The sequence below is a fragment of the Triturus cristatus genome, chromosome 9, assembly GCF_964204655.1.
Source record: "Triturus cristatus chromosome 9, aTriCri1.1, whole genome shotgun sequence".
In the NCBI taxonomy this organism is placed as follows: Eukaryota; Metazoa; Chordata; class Amphibia; order Caudata; family Salamandridae; genus Triturus; species Triturus cristatus.
In genome coordinates this window covers 42,014,596-42,030,869 of record NC_140592.1, presented here as the reverse complement: position 1 = coordinate 42,030,869, position 16,274 = coordinate 42,014,596, and the positions used below count along the sequence as shown (strand labels likewise).

Sequence of the window (16,274 nt, the reverse complement as noted above, 5' to 3'; positions counted from 1 at the left end):
CAGTGACACAGTGTGCACAGGACCCACGTCTGGACATACCCGTCCCATTTAGGATGGCACACTGGAGTATATACAAACTGATGGATGGAATGCTTGAATCAATCAAAGACCATCTCGAAATTTGTGCCTTTAGCTTTACCATTCTGGTCCATAAGTTCCTACGATCACAGTTTCTTTGTCTCTATGGATCTTTATTCCCAAATTTCTTACCGATTCCGATGGATCAAACTGTCTGAAGGAGTCGCACACAGCATTGACCTTTTCACAGCTATGCCACATTCTGTGTTTAAACCATGATTGAGTGTCTCCAGGACAATGGAAGTGCTGCTCTTTGCGCTCAGATGTCATACAGTGTTTACATATACCACTGTTCAGAACACTCTAGGCCTCTACACCAATCACTCAGGGAAGAGCAACATTTTGTTTTGGACTTTTTAGGTCAAAGCCTACCAGACAGCGCAGATGTGTGGTTTGCTAATGACATTTTGGTGACATTCAGAAACTTTCCTGGGAATGCATTCCGCCCATTGCTTACCATTGTCTTTGTGGTTTGTTACTCACATTTGCTTGCTTGCTATTTGCTGGCTTCATTTGTTTTAGGCTGTCTAGCTTGAGTTTGTCCCTTCCGTTGCCCAACTCCTGTTTACTGTATTCTTACATCAGTGCTCGATTTCTGTAAACAGGCCTTTACATCTTGTTCTTATCTTGTAACATCTGCTGTGCATTCAAAGAGAGCGGTCAAATGTCAGACTGTGTCTTCTAGGGAGCTTGGTGTTTACGTTTCTTTCTTTGACTTCAAAGTGAGAGGATTTATGTGCAATCATGCTAGCTACTGGCGGTGTGCTTGAGGAATGCTGTAGGATGGTATTTATTTCCTTCCCAACAAAAAATGTAAATGTCTGTTAATGAACTGTGCAGATAATTCAGAATATATCAGATTTAGAAAAGCACAGATGAAGATAATTTGTTTTAAATTCTGAAATATGGTGGAAACAAATATTTTAATTTGATCAAAGACAACACCTGGGACCAGAGTCCTATTCTAGCTGCTTGGGAACCTGATTGTGAAGAACAAGAAGGTACAGTTTGTTGTAACTCAGAAGCTCTTGCTGTTGCAGTACGGACACAAGGTAATACCACACTAATCTTGGGGGTGATATTTAAACACCCTCACAAGAACCCAGTAGCTGTATAGTAGTTTACCAAGGTCAGATGGCTGGCTCACGAGTCAGGAGGAAGGAGTAATGGGGCAGTTGTATGATGGGGGATAGCCTTTCCAACTAGCACAGGGACGCAATCACTACTGGTAATTTCTTGTGTCATTGTGGGCTTAAATGTACTGATCACAGCCACACAATCTTCTGTGTTGAGGAAACACTCTTCCAATTCCCTCCAACATAGATTCCTCCTCCAGAGCGACCCGATGACTGGAGTCAAAGAGGGCAAGAGAAAAGCACCCTGGTGTATGTTTTGCCCATTATCTGAATGGAGAATGTAAATTGCTCCCATCAGTAATAGGCACTGCACTCATTGTAGCACTCCTGGGGCATTACCATGATTTTGTGGCAATATCTAGAGAAATCTAGAGCACTAATCAGCAGCCACCAGGTTATATTTGTACTGGTTGGCTGGTGGAAGTAGACATTTACAGTATAGGTAAACCACTCCAAATGGCTGAAAAGCTTATGTGAATAGAATTGGTGGCAGCCTCTGGACCAAAGGCAGCTTGATCATTGGGCTGAATGAACGGGCATTTTAGGGCCTAGTTTTTATTTACTTAGGCATAAAAGGTCACCTGAACTTCTGTTGTAAACTGGTTACGGTGGCTTCCGCACAGGCAGAAGCTAGTCCTTTGCAGCTTCAAAAAGGGCCTCCCTTACTGTATCTTTAAGCACGGGTCAGTGTTCCACCCTGTGGCTGGACATCATTGGCATGTTCCTTAAGCCCCATGAATATTTAGACTTTGCATGGAATGTTTCTGCTGTTCTTGTGCTGTCAAAGTTGCCAATATAGCCAGTGATATATATATATATATATATATGTATTGATTTTAATTTTTGGCCTTGTGACAGCTGGACCTGCAGGTGTACACAGCAGTCCATTCAGTTTCATGTGTCGTCCATCCATGCCATGTAGCATGTCTTGTAAAGCTGCAGTCTTCACCAGAAGAGGCTTAGCTTCTATTGACTTTCCTTCGGTAACCCTGTCTACATTGTAACCCTGTGCAAAGAAAAGTGAGTTTGAAACTTTCAGAATGAAAACCAGTGAAACAGCAATCCATTACCAGAGTGGTAGTCTCCTAAAGTTTTAGTGTAGGTCTGCATCGATTTACATTCTTGACGCTTTAAACATTCTTTGCATGACTGCACAAGCAGTTAAATACCTCTGCTTCTTCCTTGTGAGGGGCTATAATGAAGCTTGGACATAGAAGAAGGTATGGCATTCATGTACTGGTAACATGTGTTAAGTAGAAGGTGTAGTCTTTTGGTACTGCAGTACGTCTTGATTCCTAAACTTACGATCATACTAAAATTGTAACCTGCACGGGTCCACATTGCGCCCATCATAGATATAAAGCTCTAGAATTTGAAACACTAGCCTTCACACATAAGGGTAGTTATGCCTGGCAGTCCTTAGAGTGGTCTTCTGAAATTTGTTTTTGTTGGCTGTAAGACTCTGTGAACTTGACCACTGCTAGCCAGTGCTAACGTGCTGTCTCCTTATGGTAGAATTGGCTTCTACCCAATTGCCATATTGCATTTATTTATAAGTCCCTATTAAAGTGGTACAACCTGTTCCCAGGGCCTGTAAATTAAATGCTACTAGTGGGTGTGGAGCACTTATTGTGCAACACACGTAAGTTGCCCATTAAAACATGTCTCGGACCTGCCATTGCAGCCTGTGTGTGCATCCTTAAATTGACAATTCAACCTGGCAAAATGAACCCTTGCCAGGCCTAAAACTCTTTTTATTCTGTAAGCATTTTTATTCTTTTTTTTACATACAAAGTGAGCGGCTGCATTGCATCCTCGGCACAGAATACAATACAATATGTAGTGGAACAACAGAGCAGCATAGCAACAGTGCAGAGAGAATATGACATAATTCGATGGGGCTACGCAGCAAGACCTGTTCAACTCATCCCATGACTCAATTGTGTTCAATCTGCGTTGACGTGTGCCTCCGAAAGTGGACCAAGGCCTGTCTGGGCACTGTTCGAGCACTATGCCCCAGAGACCCGCCCACTCCTTCAAGATTTAATAGTATTTTTCAGGGCACCCTCTTTTCAAGTATATCGGCCGCTCGAGCCACATGCAATGGTCCATGCCCTTAGCTCATGCTTCTACTAGGGGGGCCGATGTGTCCTTGCACTCCCTCGCAGTATCTTGTTTAGCAACGAGACAGAGCCAAAGCAAGACTCTCTGATACCGATTGCCCCCCAAGTCATCGGTGATATGTAGGAGGATGAGTTTAGGGTCCCTGGTAATAGGCTAGCCCAGTACCCCCTCCACCCGTCCCAGTGCCCAATTCCAGAAATGAGTGTGGGGCAGTGCCAGAATGTATGAGGTAGATCCCCCTGCGGGTCATCGCATCTCAAGCAGTTGACTGCAGCTATCATGCCCCTGCGATGTAGATGCACCCTAGTGAGATAGACCCGATGGAGCACCTTCAGCTGTATCAGTCTAAATTGGGATGGCATTACCGCTTCCCTAGGGGGCATCCACCGCTTCCCTTCAGTCATGATCATCCAACTGACCGAGGTCTCCCGCCCAGTCCATCTGTACTGCCAGCATTGGGTTGGGCAGATAGCATAATAGCATTTTATAAATATCAGAACATTTGTAATCTTTTATGTCTGTGAGCAAGATTTTCGCCTCTAAACATTCGGGGCTAGGATCCTCTGACGGTACGTGTGACAAGAGTGCATGCTGAAGTTGCAGGTAGCAGAAAAACTGTGTTAGGTTGAGCTCTTATTCTTGCTGTAAATCCTGAAAGGACTTCAGTGTCCCTTTGTGGATAATATACCCCAGTGTGGAAATGCCTGTGGTGTCCCAGGTAGAAAAACCCTGTAAGGCCATGACCTTGAGGAGCCTAGCACCCTGCCACAGTGGAGTCTCCAGCATTAACCTACCAGCCCAGCCTGTAGCCTTCATTGCAACTGTCCAAACCATAAACACCATTCTTGTGGCAGATGAAGGAGTCTGTGGCACGATGACATACAGAAGGTGTGGAAGTTTCTGACGACTCTTTTCCAACCCTTCCACTGCATACACCGGCTCGTCATGTCCCCTGAACCACCAGCAATTCACCACTAGGAGGTGTGTCGCCCAGTAATACGTAAACATGTCTGGAGTAGCTATACCTCCCTCGTACACCGGGCAACAGCATTTCCCTAGAGCTACGCGCAATGGGGACCCCCGCCCTATAACAGCGTTCTGATGGGAGTATTCAATTTGGTGAAAAAGGCCCCCTCCACTGGGTAGAGGTGATTCTGTACCTGGTAAAGGAGGCACAGTAAGGAGACCATTTTGAAGTTGACAGAGCGTCCCAGAAGGGACAGGGAAAGAGTTGAGCAGAATTCAACATCCCTGTTAAAACTGCCTTTTTATTCTTGACTCTTACCTCCTCTATCCCTCCCTGACTCACACCAAACCTAGCTCTATTACTATGATCTCCTTTATAACCCTTTCTAGACTCTTCCCTCCTCTATCCGTTCTTGACCCAGCCTCATTTTACTACTATGATCTTCAAAATAACACATCATGGACTCTTTCCTCCTGTATCTCTCCTTTGACTCCTCTCAAACCTCATTCTACTACAATGATCTCCCCAATAACCCTTTCTAGACTCTCCCCTCTTCTAGCCTCCTTGACTCATCCCAAACCTCATCTAACTGTTAATGTTATGTTAATGTTAATGATATTTATACAGCGCAGCAGTTACCCGAAGGTGTCGTGGCGCTAGTTACATGTCCTGTGGCAAAAAACTGAACTTTTTAACAAATATGATCTCCCAGATACCACTATCTAGGCTCCTTCCTCCTCTATCCCTCCTTTATCCTATCGAGTAAAGCCAACAGGCTCACATGTACACCGCTCATATTAACAACTTATATTTTCCTAAACCACCACTAATCCTTTGGATTCCGGAGCAGCGTGCTACTCGCCGAAAATCGCTTCAACGCCTCGTCGGGGGTAGTAGTCGCTATATAAATACAATTACAAAACAAATCAATAAACTAGATGATGACATTTCCACACATTATCCTTTGTGCACTGTATACTTGTAGCAGAAAAACTGTATGTCTGTGCAAATGTAATGGTCATTTCAATTGAAGATGTGTTGTTTGCAATGGCAGTATGCTACCACACCATGCATACTCCCACTCCACTCTGCACCACTCTACACTACTGCAGTCTACTCTGCACCACTCCACACTGTGCCACTGTTCTCTGCTCTGCACCACTCCACTCTAGGCCACTTCACTCTGTGCCTCTCAACTATACACCACTCTACCCCTTGCCAAATGCACTCTACCCCACATTACCTTACTATGGACCAATGCACTCTTCGCCGCGCACCTCTGCACTGCTCTACCCTACTCTGCAACTCTTCACTCTATGCCAATGTTCTCCACTTTGTACCAGTCCACTCTACGCCAGTGCACTCTGTGCCAAGCCACTCTAGCACCACTCTAATCTACTCTGCAATCTACGCCACTTTACTCTACGCCACTGTACTCTACTGTGCATCATTGCACTCCACTCTGAAACAATCTACTCTAAGCCACTGCACTCTGCGCCACTGCACTCAACACCATTGCACTCAATTTTGTGCCACTCCACTGTGGCACTGCACTCAGTTCTGTGCCACTGCATTCTAGTCTTCTGCACTTTACGCCAATGCACTCTACACCACTTTACTCAAAAGTAGTGCACTCTACGACACTCCACTCTATGCCAGTCTACTCTGCATTCCTGCACTCTATGCCACTGTACTCTACTCTGCCACACTTTATGCCACTGCAGTCTACGCCAGTGTAATGTATTGCACTCTATGCCACTCTGCATCACTGTACTGTATGCCACTGCTCCCTATGCCACTGTACTCTGCACCACTCTATTCACCACTGCACTCTACAACAGACTACTTTGCAACACTGCACTCTCTGCCCCTGACCTCTAACCTACTGCACTCCATGCCACTGCACTCTATGCCACTACCCTCTGCATCTCTCCACCCTGCGCCACTGCACTCTACCCTGAATCACTCCACTCTGCTCTATGCCACTTCACTCTACACAACTCGACTGTGCAACACTACACTCTCCACCTCTGAACTCTCCGCCTATCTTTTCTGCACCACTGCACTCTGCCACTGCACTCTACGCTACTCAACTGCATTGTACGCCAATGCACTGTACACCACTACACTCTACACCACTATACTCTGCATCGCTTCACTCTATGCCACTGCACTCTACGCCAATGCACTTTGTCTCTCTGATCTGCTCTACACCACTGCACTTCACGGCACTGCACTCTACTGTGAAATAATGTAATCTACTCTGAAATAATGTACTCTACACCGCTGTACTCTACGCCACTCATTTCTATTCTGCGCCATTCCACTATATGATACTCCACTCTCTGCCACTGCAATCCCCCGGTGCCACTAAATGCCACTCTTTTCTACCTCACTGCTCTCTCGGCCACTGCACTCAATGTCAATGCACTCTATATCACTATCAAAACCAATATACTCTACACCACTGCACTCTGCCCCAATCTACTCTGCACCAATGCACTCTGTGCCACTCTACACCATTGCACTCTACGTCACTTCTCTCTCCAACTCTCTATGCAACTGTACTTTAAACCAGTCCACTCTACACCACTCTACACCACTGCACTCAACACTGCACTCTTCCCCATTGAACTCTACGCCATTCAACTCTGAACCACTCTACTCTGAGCCACTGCACTCAATGTAATTGAACTCTACTTTGCACCACTATATGCCACTCCACTACAGTCTACATAAATGCTCTCTATGCCACTACACTCTATGCCAGTGTAATCTACTGTGCACCGCTGCACTCTGTGACACTGCACTCTGCGCCACTTCACTCTATGCCTCTGTACTCTACTCTGCACCAGTCTACTCTATGCCAGTGCACTCTACCCCATCTACTATGCACCACAGCACTCTTACCCACCACACTCGACACCACTCCAATCTAGGCCACTCCACGCCACTCAACTTCACACCACTCTTCGCTGCAACACTAAACTCTATGCCACTCTACTGGACTCTATGCCAATGCACTCTACGCCACTACACTCTGCATCACGTCACTCTAATCTATTATGCACCACTGCACTCCATGCCTCTGCACTCTATACCACTGAACTCTACACCTCTGCACTCTACCCTGCACCACTCCACTCTATGCCATTTCACTAAAATCTGAAACAATCTGCTCTACGCCACTGTTTACTCTGCACCTCTCTTCTCTAATACACTGCACACTATGCCAAAGCACTCACTGTATTGAAAAAACAATGCATTCTACACCAATCTACTCTGCACCACTGTACTTTACTCCACTTCATTCTAGGCCACTCTACTCCACTCCACGACCCTCCACTCTACTCTGACACTCTACTCCTTTAAACTTTACTCCACACTATGGCACTCTGCTTCATTCTATGCCACTCCACTCTATAACACTCTTCTCCACTCTATGCCACTCTATAACAGTACTCCACTCTACGCAACTCCCTATATGCCACTCATGGCCACTTTACTCCACTCTATTCCACTACCCCACTCCATACCATTCTACGCCACTCCACTCCGTGACACTCCACTCTACTCTACGCCACTCAAATTGCCCACACTGCGTTCCACTTACCTACGTCACTCTACAACAATCTACTCCGCTCTGCTCCACTTTACTCTACACCACCCTATGCAACACCCTCTTCTCTGCACCACTCCACGACACTTTATGACTCTCCACTCTATGACACTCTATTCCACTCTGACATTCTACTCAACTGTACTTCACTCTACGACACTCTACTTCTCCACAACGCTCTAAAACACTCTAACCCACTCCACGCCACAATGACACTCCACTCCCCACCACTCTAATTTACACCACTCCACAACACTCCACTCTACTCCACTTTATGACACTCCACTCTCCTCCACCCTGCTAACATTTAGCCATGCTGAACAGCAGCCATGCTGTTGCACAAAATGGCAAAAACATATTGGCAAAGCCGATCGCTTATGCATTGGCAAAACCTATTGGCTTTGCCAATGCTTTTTTTTTTATATCTTCGAAGGACCATGTCTGCTTGCCCTTATTATTCTCACATAGCCTATGTACAAGTGAAACCTTTGTTTCCTGAAATATATACTTGATGTCCCCAAGTTTCAGTGTTTTGGATCATCCTGATTGTGATAGAATGAACCATGATTGAGACAGAGTGTGACCACCTCTTCAGCTTATTAAGCACCATGACCTGGCACCTCCTTACCCACTGCGGAGCACTCGCCTTGGCTTATGTCACAAAAAACAGAGTGCGTCTAGAGCTGCTTTATAAAAAGGCGCTGAACTCATTCTAAAGAAGATGCCAGTTTATCTATCTATCTGTCTGTCTGTCTATATACGTCTCCTATGTATATCTACTTCTCTTCGCTCTGGACAATAAATGCAGTTTTTTTCCCAAAGAAACATCAAACTTCTTAAAAAGATTAAAAATTATATATTTTTTTCATGTCATGAAAAAGGTAAAAACATGCTACATGATCAAAGACAACAGTTCATTCCTATACAGGGTAGGCTGCAACCAGGTTTGTTCTATAAGGATTGTGTTTTCATTTATGAAATATAGTACAAGGCAAACAACAGTTTGGGGATCCTTGTCCTAGGATGGTGGCCCATGGTCTCCCTCCTGGAGCTCGGGCTCTTCCTCTGATTGGGCATTTTTGAATGAAAAAAAAACATTTGTGTTCACCCACTTTTTCAATTCTGTTATATCACAGAATAAAGTCAGCAAATTCACTCCTTAGTCACTTAAGTCAATGACCAGCCAGAACCTTAGATTCCTATCCTTGAACAGAAAACATTGCTTTTTGGAAATTCCTCCATGAGTGAGCCCCTCACAACATTACAAATTAGTAGGGCCGACTTCTGCTGTGCTGGTGGTGCTCGTATGGCCATAATAAACAGAACGTGGTGCTAATACCAAAGAGACACCGATGGAAAGGAGGGCTTCTCCACAGGGGCAAAGAATGACCATAAAACAGTAATTAGAAAATGTAACAGCTCCGAAGATATAGTCAGATTTAAAAATCATGAAGAGGTAGCGCACAAGGGGTGATCCCACCCCAGAGTCTCACTGTTCTTCTGTAAGTTGGTGTTTAATACATAGGATCACTGATAGTAGCTCCGAAGGTCTCCCGCTTTCACACGAACACTTGGCTCAGGATAATATACTTCTAATCGGCTTTGGAATTTTCATTTTTTTTTTTATCACGAAGCTTCGTGTCAGTGCAGATAGTGGGGATTAGGGCATTAGACTAGCGGGCAGCATGCCTCGACTGGACATGAACGAAGGATGGGGTGCTGAGTTCTGGTTTACCAGAGCCCGTGGATGCGACTCCATTTTGTCTGCTGCCCAGTGTTTTATATCATCAGATTGTAAGTGTTTAATGGGCTGCAGCGCAAACCCTCTTTGTGTAAACGAGACATTGGCTAACCCTGACAGCAGCCCTGGCACCAGGTGCCTGTTAGACTCAGAAGTACTTAATGGCCAAAACGTTTCTAGGTTTCAAAGCCTTAAAAGGGCTTTGTGGCTGCCTCGGTGTGCGCGGCTGACAGTGACACCGAGCACATTGCCTGAGATAGCCACACTGCTCCAACTTTCACAGGCACAGTTGTTGAAGTTGTTTAATGCATACTCTTAAACTGTTCCTGTTTATTAACAATAACCTCCTTTTGGCTTAACCCTTTATTTACTGGCTCCTACGCTAAGCAGCATTCTGACGCAGAATGCTTATGTCAGATAAATGCCCATTAACATGCTCTTCAATTACTATGCATGTAGGCATTATTTGATGGCAGAAAAGCCATATTTTCTTTTAAAGAAGAAATTCTTTGGAGTCCTTAGAAACATTCCTTTTTTGTGATAAAGCTTTACCATAATCCTTCCCAATAATTGAATGCACGTCATTTCCCAAATATTGTGAGCTGTGTAAATGCACAGGTAAAGTAACCGTGTTCGTGGCGCAGCAGACCGGTGCCATTTTTTTTTTTGGGCTGGTGGGTACTTAGTTGAGAAAAATATACCATAAAAGGTCCTCATTTTCTTAAGTGCATTATAAATCAGTTTCTATCTGAATATTTCGCCTCTGATTCTAGAATATGAAATCGACAAGTTGTAAAGGTGCACGGTATGGATCCTGTGCTGCCAACAATAGGCTCAGTCTTGTGTTGGGCGAGCCAGGAAGTCTCCAACAGGACGGCAGCTGTGTAAGTCTTGCTGTCCTCCATGCCGCTGCGTGTCCTGTTGCACATGCCTCGACTGTAGAACGCTAAGATCGGCATCTGTGCGTCTTCCACTTTCTCACCGCTGACTGCAGATGTTTGTTCTTCTTCTGCCACGAGAAGGCCTTGTTGACGATGATCCTGTTGCCTTGCACCTCCCCGCTGATCATGTAAACTCCTGAACGTGTGCCCCGCATGATGTTTTGGACACAGGTTGCATCCAGGTCAAGCCACTGCTGGAGCCTGGGTAGGATCTCAGTCTTGATCAGAGGTCCGTGCTTCAGAACCTCGACCCTGGAGTCCATGTCGAAGTCAAACAGCGTGGGCGATGTCATATTCTTCTTCGAGATCTTGATCTTTATTGCTGGAAAATAAAGCACATTCAGCAAAATGCAGAGCAGAAGGTCAAAGAATCTGGTTTTAGAAACAGCTGCCAATATTTAAACTTCATTTCCAGCATTTGCATTCACTATATGTGCATAGTCAAGAGTTTTGGAGTTTAAATGCTTCAGTTGCAGTTGAGGTCATATAAATCTTCACTCAGTAAAATGATGCATGGAATACATCTCTTTAGAACATTTGGCTAACCAATCAGAAGACCAGGATTACCCAAGTCTTAATTCAGAATAAGTGACGGGGAATGGATCTAACACAAGTCACAAACATATCTATAGGATACCTTTTCTTCAAACCAAGTGATTTTAGACCCAGCCTCCCTAATGCAACTTTACTAGAACTACTTGGTAAGAACTACTTGGTGGTCCCCAGCTGTGTGTAAAAAAAGACTTGTTAGTATGCTGAGTCATCACATAGGTTTGAACATTCCAGAGTTAACTTGCTTGTGATGCCTCGTCTTCTTGACACTTTTGCTGTAACTCGGCTAACAGATTTGGAAAAATCACGACCCTGTTCACCTGGTGAAATCCTTCCAGCACACAAGGTCTATCTGCTCACTGTGCACACCTTGGGGTCATTAGAAGATAATCTATGCTCCTCCTAATGTTCACCTCTACTTCCAGACCTCCAAGTGAGTTGTGCAAAAGGTCCCTCTGAATATCCCTTCTGAGACACGTGCTCAGGTGCTCCTCAAAAATCTTCTAGTCCTTTGCTCTAGGTAAGCTCCTCAACAGCGGTACCTCAGGTCCACTGTCCCCTTGTGGCTTTTTCCAATCAGCTTCACTTGCTTAGGCTGATGTGTTTAACCATTCTGAGTCATAGAGCCAGGGAACCACTTGAGACACTGCAGCCCATCACAAAGCATAACATATGACATCCCCGCAGGCTTGTCCTTGTAAGAATATTTATCAATATTCTGTGACCCCATACCTGGCAGTGAAACATTGGTTCAGACATTCCCGAAGCAGGCAGGACCCTTTTGTGAGTTGAAAACAGACTACCTCAGCTTGTTTCACTCTACTGACTACCTGCTACCCATGTAGGCAAGTGCTTAGCACCCCACATTGGGGTGGTAAGTGCTACAGCTGCATACATTGGAGAAGCAGGCACTGAGAACTATTCCACAGTTTTTATTGAGTCTGGCATTAGCCACCGCCGCCACCGCCACCACCACCACCACCACGACCACCACCACCACCACCTAGTTCAGTTAAATGCCATGGGTAACTACTGGCAAGGTGTTTTATCAGATTAAAAAAAGAAATTGCCAATTTTATTTTTATATCGGGGAGAGTCTGGGAACACCTCCCCCCGCCAACCCCCCTTCGAAGAATAAAGTTATACAAAAGCTTTGACAAAACAAAATGGGCTTTTACAAAACCAAGAGGCTGGCAACCAACTCCACACCTGCTTGTTGACTTTGTGCCCCTGCTCCTTTTTTGGGACAAGGGTTGCAGTGCAGGTATTTTTAAAAGCATATGGTGTCACTTGCACGCCCTGCTGTGTGTAACGAGAGTCATAAAGTGAAAAATGCCTTATTCATTTTTATGTGTTGACCTATGTGTGCTTCATGGTGAAGGGTAAGGTTTGTACAGCTTAGAGCATAGACTGCCCTTGTCACAGCACTGTCTGCGCTGCTAGTGGGTGCAATCATACCAGAGCTGTCGTTCTCCTAGGGAGCAAGAGGCACCAGCCCACCCACCAACATCACCCTTGCCCTCAAACTGTACACAAGATCCCAACTTTCAAAGCACAACCGACCTGGAGCTATAAGGAATGCAAGCCTGGCATGGGCAGATAGCTTGTACCAAGACCCTGCTTGATGCCCCTTCTCTCTGATCCACAAACCCGGTTAAACAGCAAACCATGCATGGACAGCTAGCTTGTACCAAGACCCTACTTGAAGCGCCTTCTCTCTGACCCACAATCCCAGTTAGATCCAGCAAACCGTGCATGGACAGCTAGCTTGTACCAAGACCCTACTTAATGGCCCTTCTCTCCACCCACAAACCCAGTTAGATCCAGCAAACCACGCATGGACAGCTAGCTTGTTCCAAGACCCTCCTTAATGGCCCTTCTCTCCACCCACAAACCCAATTAGATCCAGCAAACCATGCATGGACAGCTAGCTTGTACCAAGACCCTACTTAAAGCGCCTTCTCTCTGTTCCACAAACCCAGTTAGATCCAGCAAACCATGCATGGACAGCTAGCTTGTACCAAGACCCTCCTTAATGGCCCTTCTCTCCACCCACAAACCCAATTAGATCCAGCAAACCATGCATGGGCAGCTAGCTTGTACCAAGACCCTACTTAATGTGCCTCCTCTCTGACCCACAAACCCGGTTAAACAGCAAACCGTGCATGGACAGCTAGCTTGTACCGAGACCCTACTTAATGCACCTTCTCTCTGATCCACAAACCCGGTTTTTAAACAGCAAACCATGCATGGACAGCTAGCTGGTACCAAGACCCTGCTTGATACGCCTTCTCTGATCCTAGCTTGTACCAAGACCCTCCTTAATAGCCCTGCTCTCTGACCCACAAACCCAGTTAGATCCAGCAAACCATGCATGGACAGCTAGTCTGTACCCAGACCCTACTTAATGCGCCTTCTCTGATCCTAGCTTGTACCAAGACCCTGCTTTATACGCCTTCTCTGATCCTAGCTTGTACCAAGACCCTGCTTAATGCGCCTTCTCTGATCCTAGCTTGTACCAAGACCCTACTTAATTTTCCTTCTCTCTGACCCACAAACCCAGTTAGATCCAGCAAACCGTGCATAGACAGCTAGCTTGTACCAAAACTCTTCTTAATGCGTCTTCTCACTGACCCACAAATCTAGTATTACGCACCTAATTGTGTCTCTGGGGCCGGTGGTGCCCAACACATGATTTATCATCTTTTGGGGAGGAATTTAGGGCACCACATGGTCCCCTATTGTTCTCCGGGCTGGAGTAAAATGAGGGAATGTGGTATTCATTTATTATTAATTCGACTCTGCTTCCCTGCTTTTTTCCACTCTATTTGCAGTAGCATTATCCCTACAAGGATGTATGACTAGAACGAGTGAAAAAAGGTGATGCTTCACGAGCGCTGTTGAAGAGGGAGCTTTGGCTTGAACACATCTGCGAAGACCACAAATGACAAGTGGATAGGACATTTCTGTGCCTCTGTTGAAAAGTGGCCAAACTTACACCGTTGTCCAAAACCATGCTCTTCTGGGTGTCGGTGGTCACCTTGATTAAAGCGAGGGTGGTCTATGGTGTACTGCACATATCATGTGTATTTGAAAAGCGCACGTTCACCCATAAGGGTATCTGAATAATAGATGTTTGTTGTTACCTAACTCAATGGCACTCATTGTATCAACCCCAAAAGGGTGAATGGCTGAGTGAACCTGTGACCATGAGGTCAAGCACAGGCCCTTACAGTGGATGCATTAGTCCACTAAGCCACCAGACCTGGACCTGGCTTGCGGCCCGGCTCACGGCTGCTACACTGATGCAGTGGTTGATTTTTTCCTCTCAGCTGGCAACAAGCACATCAGGAGAGGAGTCCTCACCCAATAGCCAAGATGGGTGCCACCTCCAGGACATAACAATCATTTGATGTTCAGTGTTTCGTGTGGGCAGCTCGCCAGGTCCTGTGCTCCCTTTGTGTTTGGCTGCAGGGAGTCCATTATCTACATTAAGAATAACTCACCTAGAGGTATCGGGATGGAAAGAGAAAAACACAATGGAAGAACTAGACCGGTCCTAGAGCAAGTAGAAATCTGAGGGACGGGCCCTGGTGGCCTCACTCCTGGAGCTGTTTATCATATTCGCATGCCATCGCCTGCGACCAAAAAGGCACATCCTTGTGCCATGTGGTCAACATAGGAAGAGACCCCGAGGCCTAGGAAGCTGAAACTACACCCTCTTTGATCGCAGAAAAAAAGTAAATGTTTACATCATTTCATTTGACACAACTACAGGATCATTGGCAATACTGCTGCGTAAATGTAAACATATAAGAGAGGCATACAGAAGAACATTTCTAAAATACTTGTACATCAAATACGAAACCGAAAATTCAAGTTTCCACCAAATTCAATCGACAGAAGCAAATTCGTGCTGATCTAGTGTTCCTAAACTCCCTCCCCCCACCCCCCACCCTCCAAAATGATGTTCTGGAATTGCAGGACAGGGTACCAGAAAACTCAAGTACAGCTGGGAGGCTTCTTCCCAGTGAGTTCTGATGCACTCCCTCACAAATGGCTCGTAGGAGCAGGCTCAGCCAGACCTGCACTTGCCTATACCCTTCAGCACCCTTCGATCAGCAGGTAATGCCAGCCCAGATGCCCTCGATCTCCCCACTGCCCCTACCTGCCCTCATGGCTGCCATAAGTTTCTGCTCAAGCACAAGCTTTTCTTTTGTGCACTTTTTTCTGAAGGAACATTAAAAAAAAATCTTGCAGTCTGACTCACGGCAGGACCCTTCGATACATGTCACAGCTTCTAATACTGTTGGAAAGGTACGACATATTCCAATTGGAGGGACACAAGCCTACGGGACACGCTCACCACGTGTACTCCTCCTCGGAACATACACAGAACACTGTTCTTTCTGGAACTAGTTGTGATAGCCATAAAAGAAATACTTACAGAAGTCATTGGCACAGAAGGTGTCCAGGATCTCTTTGGTAGAACTCGATTCTTCAAGCTCACAGTCCCTGCAGCTCGCTCGCGGCACTGCTATAACAAAGGACAACGTTAAAGTAGACCACAAATATGCAACTGCGGAAGCACAATTTAATTTTCATGTATAGCTGCTTAAGAGAGAGCCCTCCATTCATGATTCATCCATCTTGCACCAGAGAGCCGGTTTCATGACTTCCAGATCATTAGTCAGTCGGAGGAAAGAGCAGCTCAACATTGGTACTCACAGCCTCTGTTAGTTGTCAAAGTCTAAGGAACGTAGATCTTACCTAGTACCTCAAAACGTTGAATGAAGAACCCGGAGAGGGTGTACCCCAAGGGGGTGGTGAGGGACGCGGGAAGGTGAAGATTGTATTTATTGTAAGTTTGTGGCTGAAGTCAGTGCCTCATTTGTAAAAGAATAAGTACTTGGCTTAAAGTTTCATTCAGAAGCCTGCGGCCAGCGCTATCGAAGGTCAGAGTCACGAATAACAAGGCTGCGCAGTCTTGATTCAACCTGATGCATCTTGTATCCACTATCCAACACTTACTGCTTTATCTACTCTTGTAGGCTCCTTGCTTGTCACTGTTTTTCCTCATTCCTCCCCTTGTGTGTTTTCTCTGTCTTGCACTGGA

At 45.6% G+C, this 16,274-nt stretch overlaps 2 protein-coding genes across 3 annotated transcripts in view; one reads left to right on the top strand and one right to left on the bottom strand.

Annotated features, from left to right (window-relative positions):
- The window catches only part of P4HTM (prolyl 4-hydroxylase, transmembrane), a 212,253-nt gene that overhangs the window by 43,805 nt on the left and 152,174 nt on the right, over positions 1 to 16,274 (top strand). The window lies entirely within an intron of this gene.
- Positions 8,821 to 16,274, bottom strand: part of LOC146797345 (secreted frizzled-related protein 5-like) — a 30,400-nt gene continuing 22,946 nt past the window's right edge. The window contains exons 3-4 of one of the 2 annotated variants that reach the window (XM_085627542.1): positions 15,606 to 15,695; positions 8,821 to 10,928 (exon numbers count right to left, since the gene is read on the bottom strand). In XM_085627542.1, the coding sequence (XP_085483668.1) occupies positions 10,612 to 10,928; positions 15,606 to 15,695 (407 nt within the window). In that variant the 3' untranslated portion in view covers positions 8,821 to 10,611. The remainder of the gene's footprint in view (positions 10,929 to 15,605; positions 15,696 to 16,274) is intronic. The other variant, XM_085627543.1, reaches the window with a different exon arrangement.